A 20,547-nucleotide genomic window follows, 5' to 3' on the forward strand; every position below is an offset into this window, starting at 1 on the left:
TAATCCGCCCTCAAACCGTTAAGCCGTTAATTATAAAATCTCAATCCGTTCTCCATCCATTACCCCGATAATCCGATACCAATAAGCCAATAAGCCATCGATTCGGTTCGGTTAACAGTTTTGGTTCGGTTTTGAACGGTCCTATTTTACAAGCCACTATAACAAAGGAGGAATCGCGGGAATATTTCGGGATAAATCCAGTAATTGGATCCTGGGCTATAAAATGCCCGCTTATGGCTACACCCCTATATACATGGAACTCATTGCGCTAAAAAATAGTCTTCTTCTAGCAAAAAATAACAATTTTAATAACTTAGAAATTGAAACTGATGCTACTGAAATACCACAATTACTTTCCTATAATAACTGTTCTCAATATTCTAACCTTGTTAATGAGTGCAGATTGCTACTGAAGGAGCTGGAGAACTCAATGATCAGACACAATTTCCGTGAAGGGAACAGACTCACGCACTTTTTGGTAAAATGAGGGTCAAAGCAACCAAGCAATACCCCTTATCAATAATGCTCCACCCACCAAATGTTTGTTGGAAGCTGCTCCAGGAAAATAAAGCTGGGACAACTATTACTAAGCTAGTATCTTCCAATATTCTAAACAATGTAGCCGAGCTTGCGAACACTAAGGGGTCGTTTGGTAGCATGCATTAGATAATCTAATGCATGCATTAACTTTGTGTATTAATAATACATTATTTGGTAGATATTTTGAACCTATGCATTAGTTATGCAAGCATTAGTTATACATCCTATTTGGTATTATCTTATGCATAACTAATGCATAGAAAACAATGTTATTAGCAATGCAATGGATTTTAATGCATGCATTAGCTTAGTTAAAGACATAATTGTCCTTCAAAATTTATGTTTGATTAAAATATGCTAGTTAGTATATTAATGCAAGTTCAAAATAATCCAAATAGTGAGAAATAAATATATATCCCTAGTAAATAAATAAATACTTAGCATATTTCCTTTTTTTATAAATAAATATTTAATTTTATTTTACAATATAGGTAGACAAATAAAATATTTTTTTTTTAAACTTTTTCATATAAAAACATTTCTCAACATATGTTTCTTTTAAAAAGTTAGAATGTGGAGTAGTTTTGAGGGCATTTTTGTAAACAAATAATTCTTTTAGAAATTGTACAATGCTTTAATACATCAAACCAAATAATGGATACGAAATATGTCAGCATAACTAATATCAACATAACTAATGCAAGCATAACTAATACCATTACTATTAATACACCCTATTCAACATTATTGTTATGCACCCTACCAAACGATCCCTAATAGTTTTTTTTAATATGATTAGCAAGACTCATGACTCAAGTGTTTTGGGTGCCACTACGGAGGCACCATGGATATGTAATGCAACTACTTAATTATAATATTTATTTCGTCGTTTCAGGAAAAAAAGTTATTTTCTATGTGGAAATAAAATTAGAATAATTCATCCATAAACACATCCATTTGCCTTCTCTTATACGATTTCCCTTCCCTTTCCCGCCCTAATACTGAAGACGCTTTCGAAAAAGAAGCATCTTTAACTTCTCAAAATGTCTCAGCCGATCGCCGTGGACATTCTGTCCGACGACGACGACGACGCTGTCAACAGCGCCGATTATTTCTCCGTCAACCAAAACGACACCGTTGATCTATCGACGCCACTGGCAATTCCGTCCAAGAAGCAAAAAATTGAGGAGTCGAATACTAAATTGAAGCCCCCAGTCCTCATCATCGACGATGACGATGATCCGACACCATTTAAACCCTCAAAAGTCCACTCCTTCATTTGTCGCTGATACCCCATTATCTGATTTTTCCAAACCCGATGTCTCATTTGTTAAATGCTCATTTGGTTGCTCTTCAATTTTGAACCCTAAGTCTTTAGTGAGTTCGATATTTCCTTTTCTTTTACTTTTTGACGGTTTTTCATTTGAATTTGAGTTGCTTGAATTGTGAATTATTGGATATTTAAGCTGTTATTGAAGCAATTATCCTGAAATACCACAATGTTGGACACTTTGGTTTGAAAATAAGCTTTTATTTGTTTTTGGTCTCTAAGTGATTATTTAGAAAACAATGTGAATATCTGCAATTTTGGATTTGGTAATATTCCACGTGATATTTAGTTTAATTTGTGTTCTTTTTGTGATGTGTTCAATGTCAAAAAATATACAGAAGTAAACACACCAAGAAAGCAAGGGGATTCAACGTGTAGTGTGTGTGTGTATATATATATATATATATATAAAAGACAATTACCTATCTACACAGTCTAAATTTCATGGGAAAGGGTCTAAATTGACTCACCTTGGACAAGGGTAGCACCACCCCTGAATACGTTATGCACTTTTGCATATTGAGTGATCATTAAGAAACCATTTTGAATTGTTTATAATTATGAACTGTATTTCACTTGAAGTTTAGTTGACCGTGAATCCCTTATTAGACAAATTATTGGTTTTTGGGTCTTTTGTGGTTATTCAGAAATTAATGTGAAATTCTAGGATACTGGACACTTGTCACTGAATTTAATTAATTCTTGTATATGGCTCTTTGGAAACTTAGGTTGTTATCTTGAAAAGTATTCTGAATTTCTGCTAATGCTGTACTCTGTTAACCTCTCTCTACATGCACTGTAGGGGTAAGGTCTGCGTACTATCTACCCTCCCCAGACCCCACTTGTGGGATTACACTGGGTTTTTTGTTGTTGTTGTTGTTGTTGCTGTACTCTGTTAACCTACATGCCAACTTCTACATTCCTTTGTTTATTTTGGGTGGTTCGGAATGATTGCTGAAGGCTTGGTTGTAGATTTTCTCTATCACTGAGATTTCTGTTGCAATTTGTGTCTTTAAGTCTTATTTATCCGAAGCTTGGGAATTTATGCATTCAATAGTAGACTTCCTTTTTTCAAAAAAGAAAAAAAGGAAGAAGGGAAACAAGTGTTGATGAAAATAGTCTCTCCTGCAGGTTTTGATTTGACCCCATGCGTCGGAGCTTTTAAAATATAGTGTCCCAATAGTCAGATGTACTAAAGCTATTACTGTTTCACAGAATCGCTCTTCGTCAAATTTAGACCACCAAAACGATGGCGGTAAGCTTTCAATTGGCCTAATTCAAAGTTATTATTGAATGCCGAGTATTGTCACATCAGATTTACCACTATGAAGGGACTTCTTTTCTTGGGTTTTAGATTAGTGTCCAAGAGGCAAACATCTGACACCAAATCTTTTCTTCTATGAAGAAGATAATTAATTCCCATAGCACAAGTCAGAGATGGTCTAAATCCCAGCAATTTAAATTGAGAAATAGCAAAAATTACAAGCGACAGAAGAGCTACAGCAAAGGAGCTGTATTATGCAGAGAAATATGGAAAAGGTCAGGGAAAAAATTTGGGAGAGTTCATATCTAGAGATTTGTGTGCAAGTCAACTGTGCAAAAACTCTAAAATGCATAGGAAATGAATTATACTCCATGATAATTTGGAGAAGGTGTAATACGTAACAGTTAATTTATGTTAGTATCCCAGTTAAATCATTTGGTCCTTCTGTCATTAGTTAACGTTATAACATCAGTCATCCTCAGTTTCCTGATTTATATTCTTTATTTGATGATAACTGTTACTCCATTATTTTATAGTGATGGTTTTGTCATCATCGTTCAATCCAGAAGCTTGACCATTAGGCGTTAGTTGATGTATCATGGGCATTATAGTTGCTTTTCCTTCTAGGCAGTATGAGCCTACAAGGGAAAGTTGGGGCTTAAGCTTTCATATTATTATATAAACGAGCATTTCCAGGCCCTTCTGGAACATTGCTTCTCCAACTTTACTAGTTAACTGTATAAAGAACATGAAATGGTGCAAATGCTCGGGCGAAGTAGTTGATCGCCTTCTGATACATTGCAAGGTGGCCTTGGGTCTCTGGAGGATGGTCCTGAACTGCTTTGGTACACAGTGGGTAATTCCAGGTACTGTCAGAAATGTGTTGCTCAGAAGGCTGTCAGAAGTAGGATCAAAAGACATAGGGCTTGGAAGGTTGCTCCGCTAGCTCTCATGTGGGTTATATGGAAGGAAAGAAATAGGAAAGCGTTTGAGGGGAATGAAAATGATCTTGTACATTTGAGGAATAGCTTTTTTTCTTTGATTGCTTTTTGGTGCATCTTGAGATTCCAATTTGTATAGATGATCGAGTATCTTTCATAGAGAATCATGCTTTGCTGCAGATCCTCTACTTTTTGGTATACCTCTTGTATACGGGAGTTTTTATCCCATTGATTAATAAAATTACTTACCTTATATAAAAAAAAAGAACATGAAATGCATTTACAGTATCTCTGGTCTGCCACCAGAATGTGACTTAAATTAAATGTGCCACATTCCAGTCACAATCTGTCCTTAAAGAGTCAAACCTCTTTGCCCAGTGTGTTTACCTGTTTCCTTTGGACACATATCATGTTAACTAATAGTAGCAGACTTCTGTAATTCTTCTTCATAAATGGACGAGTGGAAGTTCGGTTTGCTCTTCGTGCTGCATCACAATGACTGCTCCTATGAGTTGTGTTGCTATTCAGTTATTGTGCACAAAGGCAGATTCTGCGTGTGCCTTGAGTCGAGGTCAGGCATAATGGTTTGAGCTAGTCAGGTGTATACCTCATATGTATTTTCCTCCGGTGCAAGAACAGGACGATTAAGGGGATATTTTGGTCTTAATACATATTTAGTTTTTACTAAAATGGGCACATTGGCATATGGATTAAGTTTATATGAAACAAACGACAACCTAGCTCTCATATACTTGTAGAATTCTTCTCATTTGCTGGTCTAATTGGGTATCCTATTTTCTGGGAGCAACACTTAAGAAAAGAAATGTCAATCCTCAGAGGATTCTCTTATGCCTCGGGGTTTTGTCCACACCTTTCCTTGCACAGGTGGACTGATATAACTCAGAAGGGCTTGCACCACTATTTTGGTAGATTTTGTTTGAAAAGATATATTTTATAGATTTGCCTTTATGAAAGGTTTTTTCTTATGCAGTTCTTTGACTTGAATGTGCGGCTCTTCTGAGATGTAAGCTTTTCTTCAGGTATTGATGGACTAAATTTGTTTGGAGTCTGATAATGAATCTGAGGATAGTGGCAAGCTTGTTTCCTGGAATGAGGAGGAGAAAGTTTGTTCCACTAACGCAATTGTAAAGGAGACAGAATTGAGCTCCAGACCTTTTAAGTCCACAAATGGTAAGCTACTGTTTTCTAATCTTCCCTCTAAGTGACAACAGATGTCTTTGCATCTTATCGTCACTTCAATAAGAAAATAAAGAAGTAATTTTTCCATGCTGGAATTAACATTCATGTTATACAACTGAGACGAAAAACTGACGAACAGGTAATGACAATTTTATGCGAACAGCAGAGGATGTTTCTCATCGATATTTGATTGAAGCTGGTCCTTCTCTGGTGTGTTTCCCTGGTTAAAGTTTATTGTTTTTCTTTCAGTATTTGCTTTTTCTGCATAGCAATAATTTTTCATTCCCTTGTTCTTCTTAATATGAATATGAATAAAAACATCCCCCTTCCGCAGCTCCCTGCATTTTGTCCATGTGTGCCCCTCAAAATGAAAGGCCAGCTTTCAATGGGAGATTGAATTATGGTTGGACCATTCCTTGGAATGTGCATCATTCAAAGAAGATTGTAAGATTTTTGCGTGGGTAGCACGAAGGAAGAAGAGAATAAAAAGAAAAGCACATGCTCGATTAACTTTAAAGGGCTTCTGGTACTCTAACTACTAAATATATCACTGGAAATTAAGTTGATTGGACATTTGTTCAACTTTATAAGCTAATAAAGATACCCCATAATTTGCTTCAGGCCTAGGAATATTGGGGGGGTGGGTGTGGGAACCATATACTGCCTGTAAATTGGAACATGAATAAGGGAGCGAGACATAGTTGTGGATATTCAAGTTCAGCTTTATTTGCTTATTGCCAGAGCGTAAACTGCTTTTCTATCGTTTCTCAAGTTAAAGTTTGGGCTCATTCTTAATTAAGAACAGATTTTACTGTTTTAACTTTAATGCAAAGTTCCTCCAAATTCCAGTCAAATTTACTTTTTATTGTGCTGTCAAATCTCATTTTGTCGGACTAAAATAAAGATTTAATTGAATAAAATGGGATTTCAAAAATGAAAAGAGGCTGTGGAAGGAAAGAGTAGTCGGTTGACAACATCAGCAACGAGAAGGTTAGATTGAACTGGAGAGAGAAAGAGAGAGGGAGAGAGAGAGAGAGAGAGGGAGGGAGGGGGTGGGGGAGCGAGCGAGAGAGAGAGAATAGGTAAAGCTTTCTTACATTGGACACGTCGAAGGGACGCAATACCTAAAGCCTTGGAGTACAATAATTTTGCTGCACCAGTAAAACGGCGCTGACTGAGAGGGAAACAGAGTAACTGCGAGAAAGAGGTGAGAGGGAGAGATTGAGGAAGAAAATGAGGGGGAGGTTTAGGGCTGTTGAGCATGGAGGACCTGAGGTGGAAAACAGAAAGCCTAAGTGCTATTTTTTCCAGAGAATAAAATATGGAAGAAGTCCTTCATGAACAGGTTTTTTCCCCCTAGTTAAGCTTCACTTAGGAGAGTTAGTTTTGTTCGTGAACCACTCATTTCATTTAAATACAGCTACCTGTACACTGCAAATATCCAAAAGGTTCAAAAGTTACTTCTGAGGATTTCTTTTCTTTTTTTAAAAGTGATCAGAAGAATAGAAGAGTTTCAATCTAATATTAGAGATCTATGCACCCTGAAGAGCAAATTCACATCCAGGACTATAGGGCGCATATTCTGCCAAATGGAGAACGCATCTTGAGATCATAATTCAATCCAGAGATATGCTTGAATAATTAGCTTGAAGGATGCGCTCAAAAGCATCGTTCTTAACATATGTTTGTAATTTTATCTAGAAGTTCTTTTAAATTCTCGAAAGGCCTGGTCTCTACATAAATTTTGACGGTCTAGTTTGCTTTCAGGACCATGGTCATCCTGACGACGAAAGTGATATTTTGGAGTTAAACGATGACATCTCAAGACCGACAGGTAAAGGCAAAGGCAAAGGCAAGAAAAGTAACACAAGCAGTGTAGATGGAGTAACAGGGAAAATGAGGATGTCAAAGGATGAACGTCTTCGCCTAAATGAAGAAAAGAAGCAGCAGAAAGAGGTAAGTCTTCCCAACAAAAACCTATTTATTTAGACGAGGTTAATTAGTTATGGCATATAATCTGTGTTCATTATATAGCGAGAGAAATTGCAAAAGGCGGCCCAGAAGGCTGAAGCTGCAGAGATAAAAAAGCGAGAAAAGGAAAAGGAAAAGTGGGAAAAGGGAAAGTTTGCCCATAAGTCTATTGTAGCTCACATTGACACCAAAGTTGTGGAACTAGGCTCGATTGGAGGTAGATTTTGTTTTTCTGTTTGTTTCTCCCTTTCTCCTTTGTCCATTATTATGCATTACAACTGTCTTACATGGTTATGTTGTCAAGTCAGGTCATTTGCTATCAAGGCTTGCGGAAAAAGGTCTTTCCTTCCGAGTTTCATCAAATCCAATTGAAAAGTCTATTGTGTGGTCAATGAGTGTTCCGGAGGAAATATCAAAGGTAACTTATTCTTCAGAATCTTGGCAGATGTCAGTTAGCCTGTCATCTCGAAGCACCTTTTTATAATTGCTTTTTAACGTGTCAAATATTTAACTTTTGTACACATTTAGCTTTATTAGAATAATAATAGTTTCACAACTGACTGTATTTGGTGCTCAAATATGTACATATTTATGTGATATCCATTTGAATGTTGATTATCTTTGCAAAAGCAAATTTCTTTTTCCTTATCTGGTAATAAAATTTCACGTTTAAGGTTACACACTCCTGTAGAGACCAAACTCCATCAATTCAACTCAAATCTCATAATACCCAAGTTTTAATATTACAATTTAACCAAACCTTTTACATATATGCGCATGTATGTTTGTGTCCAACATTACAATTTAACTCAAAACCCTATAGAGATGTGTGTGTGTGTATGTCAAATAAGATGAAATACCTTGTTATTTTGAAGTTTTGTGGCTGTGGCTCAAGTGCAAATGGGTGTTGATATCCTATTACAGCTTGTGGAATTAATGCGGCTGGAGGGTTTTGGTGGCACCAATTTGCTGGCCAGCCTACAGTTTTCTCCCAATTCTCCTTTTTCTTTCTTCTGTTTCTCCTTAAGAGTTGCTGCAGATGCTCTCCCTCCCACAAATTCCCCTTTTGTTTAATGTTTCATCACATTCACATTTGTGTGCTTCGGCCCACTATACTCATTTCTTCCCCCTCCCCCCCCCCCCCAAACTTTTTTGAATCTAAACAAAGAGAGTAACACTTACATCCCAAGAATAACGTTGGATGTCCATTGGGGTTAGAAAGAGCTTAGTTTGTCTTGCTAGTCTCTTATTTCATTCTTTTGAGCTTTCCATCTGTTGTGTATGATGGCAATTGTATGCTTCTGCTGCTACAGATTCCAAGTTTTTGCATTGGTTCTATCTAATTCTAGCCTTTGCAATTTTTTGATGTCATTAGACTCTTACTCTGCGCAGATTTCATCAGAAGTTATCAAAGTTCCATATATATTAATCATATGTGAGGCCGAGGAGTTTTGTGACCTCGTGAATAGCGAATCATTGATGAGTCATGTTTCCCGTGTTCAGCGCCTTTATCCTCTTCATACAGTCTGTTACCTCACAAACAAGCTTATGGCATTCATCAACAAAAGGTTGACAATACTTGTTTTTGTCCTTTATTCCAACTCTTTTTCAATTCTAAGCTTGTTAGTTTTCCATGGTTCAGACTTGTGTTCTAAGAGGCAAACAATTTTCTAACAAAGAGAAGAGACGAGACGAGACGATACAGAGAGATAAAGCCCTGCACAAACGTTGAAAAATCTGCTTTTTTTTTTTGCCGCAAGTTCTTTATATTTGTATCTTAAGTGTCTGAACTAAAATAATACCTGAAATATAGCTGAACGTGCAATAAACTCCTACATAAAAATGTGCATCAACATCTTTGGAGATGTCTCATAGTTCACCTGATGCATGCAACCAATCATTTTGGATGACTTAGAGAAGGCATGCTTGCTAGATTAATGTTTCTTGAACATGCTCCATTTGATGCACATTGAGGCAGTGGTTAAAGGTACTACCAAATGTATTCCTGCAAAAGGTACCACAATGGCACGATCCATGGTTCGAATAATTTCGTCGCAGACCTAATATAAGCAAATAAATGTGTCCAATTTAAATTTTTAGATAGGTGGTTAGACAACTCAACATGGTATTGCAGCAGACAAAGGTCTTGGTTTCGAGTATCACCCATTATCAAATAGAATTTTCATGTGCCTGGTTCAAGAAAAGATTCAAGCTCGCATGTGAGGGTGAGTGTGCGGACCTAATGTAAGTAAATAAACGTGTCTTTTTCCTCTCTAATAGCTGAAGCTTTTAGAGAGGCACACGCAATTCACCTAATTCAACGAGCATCTAAAGCTTTGATTCAGTTTGAAAGTGCTGAGATGAAGTAGTCATTTGAACTGTAGTGTAACCTTTTCATATGCTAATGCTTTTAGTTCGAGTCTCCCCAAGAGCAAGGTGGGAAGTTCTTGGAGGGAAGAATGCCGAGGGTCTATTTGAAAACAGCCTCCCTACCTCAGGGTAGGGGTAAGGTCTGCGTACACACTACCCTCCCCGGACCCCACTAAGTGGGATTATACTGGGTGGTTGTTGTTGCTGCCATCATGCATTTCAACTTATCATGTTCAAGAGCTACTATTTCTTCAGCCGAGGGTCTACCAGAAACAATCTCTCTACCTTCTCAAGGTAGGGGTAAGGCTGCGTACACACTACCCTCTCCAAACTCCACTTGTGGGGTTACACTGGGCTTGTTGTTGTATGCTTAAGAGCTACTATGAAGGAAGTTCATATCTATCATCTATAATCATCTGTGACAAACTGGGATACTTGTTTAATGACTGATAATTGTTACTGCTATTGATGATAGGGAACAAGGTCAATACAAGGACCCTGCCAATCATATTGTTTGGAAACGGCCACCTATAGAGGAGGTTGTTGCAACACTTGTTCTAGTAATTACTGGAAATTTTTAATTGTCTGATTCATGTAAGCTTGAAATTCTGGTGGTATTCCTTGGGTGTTGAGTTCCTCCTTTTCTTTTTGGGCAGGTTCTGTCCAAGTTAACAATTAATTTCGTTAAGGTGCATTCAAGACATTGTGTTGACGAAGCTGAATTAGCTGAACATGTAGCTGGGCTGACTTACAGCTTAGCTTCTTGTCAGATTAGGTATGTCAAAGTCATATCTCAGTGAACTCGAATTCTTGGACAATGCAGTGGATCCAATATATGCGAACATCTATATAATATCAATTTGTCAGGCTTGTAAGTAATTTGACCATAAAATTTGGGCTAGTTTAGTGTGAAATACCAAACTGAAATGTGAATTTGTGAGTCCTTGTAGTACTATCTTTTGTCTACTATACTTTTCCTAATTAGGAAAGACCAACCTCTTCTTTAGTATGTTGTTCTCGGAAGGAAAGTGTTCTGCTCATATTTTTTCATTTCTTTTTGGTTGGGTGGGCAGGTGGTACAGGGAGCCTCCTTGTTCACCTCTACTTAAGTAAACATTGTGGAAATGAGACACTGAGCTGCAACAAGAGGAGCTACAAATCCCAGATTAGAAGCCCTGCTACGAGTCCCACAAAAGAAAAAGGGTGAAAAGAGCTGCACTATCAAGCTTTTAGTTACATTAGACAGCAGAACTGGTTTCTGCTTAAGTGCTTTCAAAAAAGATAAAAATTGAGAAACTTAATTTATGGAATTGGTTTCTGGTTGAGTTGCAGTCGAACACCGTTCAGCCAAATATCTAGTACTCCCTCCGTTTCAATTTAGACGAGGTAGTTTGACTTGGCACGGAGTTTAAGAATTTTTTATTTTTTGAAACTTGTGGTCTTAAAAGCTTAAGGGATAAAAGCTTTGTGGGGCCATGCCATTTGTGTGGTTATAAAAGCTTCTCATTAAGGGTAAAAAGGGTAAAATGAAGAGTTTAAAGTTAAATTATTTCCTGTGTAGATATATGTCATTCTTTTTGCGGAAAAGGGTCTGATATATCCCTTTACTATGGTAAATTGTTCAAAATTGTCCTCTGTTATACTATTGGGCCATAAAAGTCCCTGTCGTTTTACTATCCTAACAAATCTGCCCTTAGTTAGATGGAGGTGCCACATGGCATCCATCCGTGCCCTTTTTACATCTGGGCACATATGAGATGACCTGCTCCATGAAACCCACCAAACCCATAATCCGCGACCCGCCATTTATAAAATTGACTCTTGAGAATTAAAATGTACATTTTCTGGAGAATTATTTTCAAGGAAATCATTTTCATTTGGGTTTCTCTCCATAATAATGAATTCGCCCAATTTTCTTGATTTGAGAAAAGGCAACTTTTGGTGATCAAAATTTTCGAGAAGCTGAAAAATTAGGGCTGGGGTTTAATTTGGGTCATAAATCGCTGGGTTGTGGTTTGGGGTATTATTTGGTTTATAAATGGAGTGTCGCGGGTTATGGGTTTGGTGGGTGTCATGGAGCGGGTCGTCTCATATGTGCCCAGATGTAAAAAGGGCACGGATGGATGCCACGTGGCACCTCTGTCTAACTAAGGACAGATTTGTTAGGATAGTAAGACGGTAGGGACTTTTATGGCCCAATAGTATAACGGGGACAATTTTAAACAATTTACCATAGTAGAGGGACAGATCAGACCCTTTTCCGTTCTTTTTGAAACGGACTAATAAGTAAAGTGTGTCATCTAATTTGAAACAGACGGAGTAGTATTCAGTATTTGACTTGACTCATTAGATTATGGTTATAGACTATTTCACATTCATAAGACATGCAAGTGAGCAAACTTAAACCAGGAAGAAAGAATGCCGCTATAGCCATATAGTTGGCTACATAAGGAAATATAAGCTCGACATAATTTTACATATAACTAATACAACATTCGCTTTGCAACATAAAACGCTACATTATATATATAATCACTACATAACTATTAATACATTTGATTTTCGGTATACAACTCTTCAATAGCTAATGCAGCCTTTTCTTTTTGGTATTACATTATTAGTCCTAATATAACTTATGCAAACATCTATATATTGTTCTAGGGGATGTAAAATGTGGAACAAAAATAGTATTATGTAAATACAAAATCCTGTTAAAGTAGGCAATCCCTGCATGACTATTCTTGTACTATTATTCATCGTATAATAATCTCTACATTATTATTCACTGAATAACAATTCTTTTATTATTATTCATCGTATAGCTCTCCCTTTATTGGAGCCTGGGAGCAATTGTCAAGTTGTCTCCATGTGACCGATATGTCACTGGTTCGAGCCGTGGAATCAACTACTGATGCTTGCATCAAGGCAGGCTGCCTACATCACACTCCCTTGGGGTGTGACCCTTTCCCGGATATGCTTTGTGCACCAGACTGCCCTATAACTATCCCTTTATGATAATCCTTGCATAGAAAATCCTTGAATCAAGTGACACCTTAGCTCAATGCTTCATAATCTGGGAACTGGATTTCATGTTTTTTTTTTTTGTATTCGCTAGTTTTAATGGATTAATCTAGACCAGTGACCTGCATTAGAGTCATTATTTTCTCTAATCTTCGTACTTTGGGTTGAGACTGTTCTTTTTTTGAAACTGGTAACTTTTCTATATTTCAAAACAATACTTAGGTAGTACTGAAACCATATATACAACAGACTCTAACTATCACTGACACTCTCTATATTGAATCTAAAACATCAATAATGGTGTCAGTATCATTTGTGTAGATTTGATTACACCAGCAAAATAAAGTTTAACTTGATCTTCTGCACTCCATTCTCCACATTCTCAAAATATCTAGAGTTTCTCTCTTTCCAAATTGTCCACCAAACGCAAGCATGTATAATTCTCCATCTGGTCCTGTCTTTTGCCTGTAATCCTGTTTCCTCCCAACTTTTAAGAGTATCTATAACCTTCCCAGGCATGGTCCAGGAAAAGCCTTTGAGGTTAAGAATAATTCTCTATAGATGAGATGTTATCATACAATGAAGAAGGAAGAGATGGATAACTGTCTCTGCTGTTTCCCCACACAAAAAGCATCTAGAACATAAAATAACACCTCTTTTCATCAAATTATCTTGGTAAGGACTACTTCCTTAGCCAGTAGCCAAACAAAGCAAGCAACTTTGTGAGGAATTTTTGTTTTCCAGATATGTTTCCAAGGCCAATTGGCTATCTGCTGGTTGGAGCAGTTCATCCTCTTGTAAGTTGCATTAACTTTGAATAAACCCTTACTGCTGCCTTGCCCATAGTACATCTGCACCTGCGTGTAATCCACTAAACTGCTCTAGTGCACAGAAGAATTCAACCACTCTTTGTGTTTCCCAATCGTTGATATGTATTCTAAAAATGATGTTCCATCCTTGAGGTGTCCACATATCTGCTATAGTCCTTTGCTGATGTAGAGCTAAATTGAAGACTTCTGGAAAAGCTACATCCAATCTGCCAAATTCATGCCAATTGTCCTTCCAAAAGCTAGTCTTATTCCCATCAAATACTTTGATCTTGGAATCATCCCTCAACTCACTCCACAGTGATCTAATGGATCTTTATAGACTAACCCCATATGGTGTAGTGACCTTCTTAGTCATCCATTTGTCTTCCTGTCCATATTTTGCTTTAATAATGTTTCCCCAAAGGAGTTGATTCTCCTTGTCGAGCCTCCACAATCATTTCATTCTAAGAGCTTTACTCTGAATCTTCAAGTTCTTGATCCCTAGCCCTCCAAGGTTCTTGCCAAAAGTGAGTGCTTTCCATTTCACCAGGTGGTAGCCCTTCCTTCCTTTGTTCCCATTCCATAAAAAATTCCTCCTTATGCTATCCAACCTATTGATGACCCCTGTTGGAATGGGGAACAAGGACATCATATATGTTGGAAGTGCATCAAGAACTAAGTTGATAAGAGTCACTCTGCCACCTAGAGATAAATACTGAGTTTTCCACCTGGCCAGTTTCTTTTCACACTTCTCTATAACATTGTTCCAAATCCCAATTGACTTAGATTTAGCTCCCAAAGACATTCCAAGATATATTGTTGATGAAGCCCCTACTTCACCACTCAGAACAACAACTAACATTTCCATGTTTGTGACTTCATTGATAGGGTAAAGAAAACTCTTCCTCCAGTTGATATGCAAACCAGAGATTCCTTCAAAAGAACCAGAATCACCCTGAAGTGTTGCAGTTGATCTTCTTCAGCGTAACAAAATATGAGGGTATCATCAGCATATTGTAAATGAGTCACTTCTAAACTATTTGCCCCTTCTAGCTACATCAAAACCTTTTATCCACCCATACTAATTGGCTGTTTTAATCATATTGTTAAGACCTTCCATAACAATCACAAACAGAAAAGGTGATAAAAGATCACCTTGCCTTAGTCCCCTTTCTGCTTTGAAAAAACCTGTTGGGGAGCCATTTATTAGAACTGAAAATCTGGCTGTTGACATGCAGAATTTAATCCAATTTATTCATTTCTAGCCAAAACCCATTCTTCCTAGCATGCTCAGGAGGAAATTCCAATTGGCATGGTCATAAGCCTTTTCAATATCAAGTTTGCACAAGATACCAGGTTTCTTTTGTTTCAACCTAGAATCAACTGCTTCATTGGCTACCATTACAACATCCATGATCTGTCTACCTTTAATGAAAGCCATTTGTTGACAGTCCACCAATTGTGAAATTACCCTTTTTAGTCTCTCTGCCAAAACTTTGGAAAACAATTTGTAAATGCTACTTATCAAGCTGATAGGCCTGAAATCCCTTAGTTCCTTAGCACCTTTCTTCTTTGGAATGAGAGCAATAAATGTTGCATTGAAGCTTCTTTCAAAAATTTCTTTGTCATAAAAGTTTTGAAAAGCATTCATGATGTCATATTTCACTATCTCCCAGCATTTGATGAAGAACCCCATAGTAAAACCATCTGGGCCAGGGGCTTTATCTATTGCACATAGCTTCAAGCATCTAAGCACTTCATTCTCCTCAAAGTTACCCTGTAGGGCTTCCTTATCCTCCTCAGTTAAAACAGGACAATTGTCATAGTAGCATGTAGGTCTCCATTGAGTAGTTTCTTTGTACAACTTCTGATAGTAATCAATAATTTCCTCTTCTATTCTAGCTGGCTCCTCTGTTAATTCTCCTTGTATCATTAGTTGGTCAATATTGTTGAATCTTTTATGTGCATTTGCTACTTTGTGAAAAAATTTAGTGTTTCTGTCACCTTCTTTCAACCATAGGGCCCTTGATTTTTGTCTCCATGAGATTTCTTCATTTTTGATCAACTCCTCATACTCCATGAATAGTGCTGCCTTCTTGATAGTTTCTTCCTCTGTTAAAATTCTGTCTTCTAGCTCCTCATCCAGTTCTGCCATTTGACTTAATAATTTCTTCCTTTGATATCCCAAATTCCCTGTCTTACTTCTGCTCCATTCCTTGAGTTTTGATTTGAGAACTTTTAATTTACAGGCCAGTATAAAGTTTGGCTTGCCTGAAAAATTGAAAGAACTCCACCTTTCTTTGACTCTGTCATTGAAACCAGCTGTTCCTAGCCACCAATTTTCAAATTTAAAATAGTTTTTGTTCCTGTTCCAAGTGCCTCCTTGTAGAGCTACTGGAATGTGATCAGATGCTAGTCTTTGCAGTGGAATCTGTCTTATATTACTAAAACTATCATCCCACTCCTCAGAAATCAGGAATCTATCAATTCTGGAAGCCTTGTCTTGATTATCCCCTTTAAACCAAGTGAAGCTACCATCTTCTAATCGTAGATCAATTAAGCTCATGTCCTCAATGAAATCAGAAATTTCCACCATACCCCTTGTTCTCCTCCTACAATTCCTTTTTTCTGAAATGAATCTGGTGACATTAAAGTCTCCACAAACAGCCCAAGGCCCTTCCATCAATCCCCTTACTGCACCTATCTCATCCCACACTATCCTTCTCTCAATGTTGTTATTTGGAGCATATATCCCAGTTATATGACATGAAAAATTCTGAAAATATGCCACAAACTTGCAAGTCAAAGTGTAGCAACCAATTTCCAGAACTTCCCCCTCCCAGCTTCTACAATCCCACATCATCATGATACCCCCTCTAGTACCACTAGCCTCCAAGTGAGCAAATTTGATCCATCTTCCTACCCACACTTGTTTGACAATCTCTCTAATGTCCCCCTCTAGTTTAGTCTCTTGGAAGCATATGATGTCTGCTTTCCAGTCAACTACCAAACTCTGCACAATTCTCCTTTTATCCCTATCATTCAACCCCCTTACATTTCATGAAACTATTTTGAACTGCATGGATCCAAGGTAAGCATCTTCCTCCCCTTACTCCTTTCCCCCTCGCTCTTGAATTTAACATCGAAAGTAACTAGACCTTTTAGTTCTTGTTCCCCTTTGAATCTTGTTTTCTTACATAGCTTGTCTGCAACTATCTGCTTGTAACAACAATTCCAAGGCCTCCTCTTCATGCCCCAAGAAATCTACCCCAAGTAATTTGCCCAGCTTGATCAAATTCTTTTGGACCCATTGTGATGTCTCCCTTGCTGTGTCTTGAATGGCTTGTTGTTGCTGAATGAGAAGAGGTTCAGCCTCTTCCACTTCCCAATTTTCTATAGCTGTGATTGTATTTTGTTGAGCTAATTCCAAAGTTTGTTCTTCCATTCCCCCTGCTCTCATCTTCTCTTTCCTCCAGATATTCTGTTGCCCTAATTAAATCTAGAGAAGATCCCCCGAAAACAACATCTGTTATGGCCGTATTTATCTCTGCACAATTTCCTTGAAAATCTGCACTTTGAGACTTTGCATGCACCAACTTTTCGGCGGAATGAGGTTCTAGAGCTTCAATAAAGAGATCGTTGGGAACATCTTGTGTATTGGGACCTTTTAAGTCATTAAAAATGACTTGGCCTGCAAAGTCTGGCCCAAAAGAATTATTAAAAGCAGCCTCCTTATTGGGCTCAGCTTGCTGGCCCATTTTAGTTGCTTCATTAAACCCAGCCACATGCTACTCACGTGCACTTGTTTTCAAAAATCTTCCAGCTGTCAAAGAAGTACCACCCACGTGTTTTCTGTCTCTGAAATCTCTGTAAGAAGGGGATTTTTGTACTTCAGCACAATTGGTAACCCTATTTGACCTCTGGGCAAAGGCAATAACTGGTTCTTGCACTGTATCTTCTTCTCCGATGCCTCCCTCTGCTAATTCCGGTGGGACTTCATATCTTGTCTTGCTTTCCGGCCAGATTGGAATGTGATGAGTGATTCCATTACAAGTTATAGATACCTCTCTTAGTAGATTCCTCCCATTGTTCCTTACCAAAATTCTGGCCCACTTCAGATGATTTTTGAGTTCTGTTTCTTCTTCAGTAGCCACCCATCCTCCACAAAATTTGCCTATTTCTTGGAAAATTCTTTGTAACCACAAATAAAGGGGAATTCCTACTGCTTTAATCCAAGTTTTTTTGATTTCAATAGAATTTGAAATACACCCTGCCCCATGGGGTTCGATCATTCTAATTGCAACTTGAGCTTTTTCCAGAACCACTGCCCTTGGATGGTCTTTTCAGCCATGTATCTATTAGGGAATTCAAATAAGAAGAAATCCCCATACATCTCATAAATGTTTAACCCAAAAACATTTTTCTAAGTTGAAGTTGACCACCTTCTTATGTCAGCAAGAGTGGGTTTTTCCTTCACCTCTTCTCCAAAACTCCCCACTAAACATCTCTTCAAAGGCCCATTCTCTTGTAGATTAGCAGATTCAGAGATGTCAATATTTCCACTGTTACAAGTCACCTCTGCTTCACGATGACTCCTAGTTTGCCATTTACTATCTTGAACAGCCTTCTTATAAGGATAGTTGGCCTCATTTAATCTTGGGGGATCAACCACTACTACTTTTTTTGGGTATTTAATGAAGTTGTTAATCTTAAATGCTATCTCATTTCAACCTGCATTAAAGACTGGTTCAGGAATAATAAGTACTAATCTTCCTCCACCATTTAATGACAGTATACTCATGTATCTCCCATGCTCATTAAATTTCCTGGTGCAAAAGTGCTCCGAGTCCTACTCTGAAACTTTCCATCTCCTGACCGCTCTATTCTGGTCCTTTGAGGCCTCTTTAAGAGTGAAGCAAATCCATTCCATGATTTTTTTGCTCATGGTCGATCTCCTCATCATCTTGCGACTTCTCTCAACCCATTCGTACCACTCTGAGTTGCTATCAGACCACCTGGTAATATCAAAAGATTTGAACCCAACATTAAAGTAAATCCTGTTCTGCCCCATTCCAAAACCTTGGATAGGGACAAGAATGGAGAAAGCAACCACAGAAGGTGATTCCTTGAAAAGAGAGAATAGAGGGAGGGGAAGAAAAGAAAGAAAAAGATGTATCTCCGACAGAAGAAAGCCGGAGAAGGAGAGATTCTCCCTCCTAGAGGGGAGGAGAGAGAGGAGTCTCGAAAAGAGTGCCTGAGAGCATTTTTTTATGATATCTGAGGTATCATCTAGTTTCAGCTGAGACTGTTCTTATATTGAAAGAATTCAACTCGTGCTCAAAGAGTCTTAATAGTTATCACAAGGTAGAGTCAGGGTTTGGTGTTGCTCTCGACTGTATCTTCACAATAGTAATATCCTATAGGATAACTAGTTTCCTCCAAGTTTATTATGGTGTTTAATAGCTAATTTATATGTCAAAGTGCTATAATCAATGTTTAATACTTAATAATTAATAATATTTAAGAAAATTAGTCTGAATGTCAATATGGTGGAGAAATTTTGCTTGTATATATGGTTACCCTGATGTTGAATATAGTTTGTTAAATAATTGCATAAAAAATACAAGTTAACATTGACCTTCAAGGAGTGTTCCAAGTTCCAACACCTGTGCTTCCTTATGATTGGCTTTGTGTCATTGAAACTTCAATTTAGCTACAGAAGTTTAGCCCCAAATGCCTCTGTGATGTACATATTACACAAAGTATTTGGGATAATTAAGCTAGTGCTAGCATGCCAGGTTTTTAGGTGACACGACAATCAATACTCTCTAACAGATTAATGATTTGTCAAAGAAACTTGTATTCAAGTTAAAAGTTTTGGAGTATGTTATTGAGGAGTAAAGGGTGGCCGGTAACTGAAAGAGTTTTTCAAAACAAAATATTTTTAAAGTTTATAATGGAAAGCTATCAAGTCCTGGTTCATCTCCCGGAGAGGGTTCTGTGTACTTAAAAGGGATTGGGTAAGGGGGTGGTATCGGGGGAAGGGGGTTCCTTAAGGGGACTGAGGCTAAGGGGAATTAAGGGTACAAGGTAAGAGAATTTTTTGGGGGTACCATACCGCTACCACTACCAGTCATGCGGAGGAGGGAGGTGAGGGGTGGGGGGATACTTAAGGGGACTGTAAGGGTAATTAGGGGTATTTTTTAAATTAAAATATAAAAAATTGCTATATTTAAATACACACAAACTTTAAGGGATGGAACAAATTCAAGGCTATGAAGTGTTTTTTATTTTATTTAATGCAGTGTGACATTATATTTCTAATACCAGTTACAAGTATTTATTTGTATTTCAATACTTGTAAAAAATAAAATTACATATTTCTTTTGAACGATTTACATAATTTTTTAATAACTTTTCGTGGTTCTTCGCTTTGAATTGGTAGCATTTGTTCTTCTGCGCCCCTGCCGTCTCCGGTAAATAGTATTATATTATAGACATTGTCGTCTTCTTGAATTATTTCTGGAAAGGCAAAGTTTCTTGTCTCGCTTTAATCTAATCTCTGAATAAAACGGTAGCCCGTGTAGTTTCTTTGGCAGCTCCAGGGGTCTCAGGCAAGGAGACCCCCTATCCCCCATGCTATTCATTCTAGTGATGGATGCTTTGAGTAAAATGATGGATCGAGCTGCGGACGGAGGCTTCTTGAGAGGATTCTCAGCTTCGATTGAGATGCCCGGTGCCCGAAGAGTCTCTCATTTGCTTTTTGCGGATGATACCCTGATTTTCAGTGATGCCGATATGGATCAGTTGACCTACTTGAAGCAGGTCCTACAGTGGTTTCAGATAGTATCAGGTCTCAAAATCAACCTCGACAAGTGTGAGAAATTCCCGGTGGGTGAGGTTGCTAACATTGATGCTTTGTCTTATGTTCTCAGATGTAAGATGGGCTCCCTTCCCACTACTTACCTGGGTCACCCATTGGGCGCTACGCTAAGGATACTACGGTTTGGAATCCAGTGATCGAAAGAGTTGAAAAAAGATTAGCAGGCTGGCAGAAACGGTACTTGTCAAAAGGCCGAAAGGAAGTGCTCATTAAAAGCA

At 37.8% G+C, this 20,547-nt stretch overlaps 1 protein-coding gene across 9 annotated transcripts in view; it reads left to right on the top strand.

Annotated features, from left to right (window-relative positions):
- The first annotated feature begins 1,456 nt into the window (after positions 1-1,456).
- The window catches only part of LOC104220385 (crossover junction endonuclease EME1B-like), a 39,592-nt gene continuing 20,501 nt past the window's right edge, over positions 1,457-20,547 (top strand). Inside the window, exons 1-11 of one of the 9 annotated variants that reach the window (XR_011407698.1) lie at positions 1,457-1,917; positions 3,002-3,409; positions 5,116-5,266; positions 5,415-5,485; positions 7,043-7,231; positions 7,310-7,463; positions 7,555-7,664; positions 8,639-8,814; positions 10,092-10,155; positions 10,273-10,391; positions 10,690-10,819. Coding sequence is in view for 8 of the 9 variants with exons in the window: in XM_070174675.1 (XP_070030776.1) it covers positions 5,429-5,485; positions 7,043-7,231; positions 7,310-7,463; positions 7,555-7,664; positions 8,639-8,814; positions 10,092-10,155; positions 10,273-10,391 (869 nt within the window). In the remaining variant the exon portion in view is untranslated. The remainder of the gene's footprint in view (positions 1,918-3,001; positions 3,410-5,115; positions 5,267-5,414; positions 5,486-7,042; positions 7,232-7,309; positions 7,464-7,554; positions 7,665-8,638; positions 8,815-10,091; positions 10,156-10,272; positions 10,392-10,689; positions 10,820-20,547) is intronic. The other 8 variants (XM_070174670.1, XM_070174675.1, XM_070174668.1 and 5 more) reach the window with 8 other exon arrangements.

The sequence above is a fragment of the Nicotiana sylvestris genome, chromosome 5, assembly GCF_000393655.2.
Source record: "Nicotiana sylvestris chromosome 5, ASM39365v2, whole genome shotgun sequence".
NCBI lineage: Eukaryota > Viridiplantae > Streptophyta > Magnoliopsida > Solanales > Solanaceae > Nicotiana > Nicotiana sylvestris.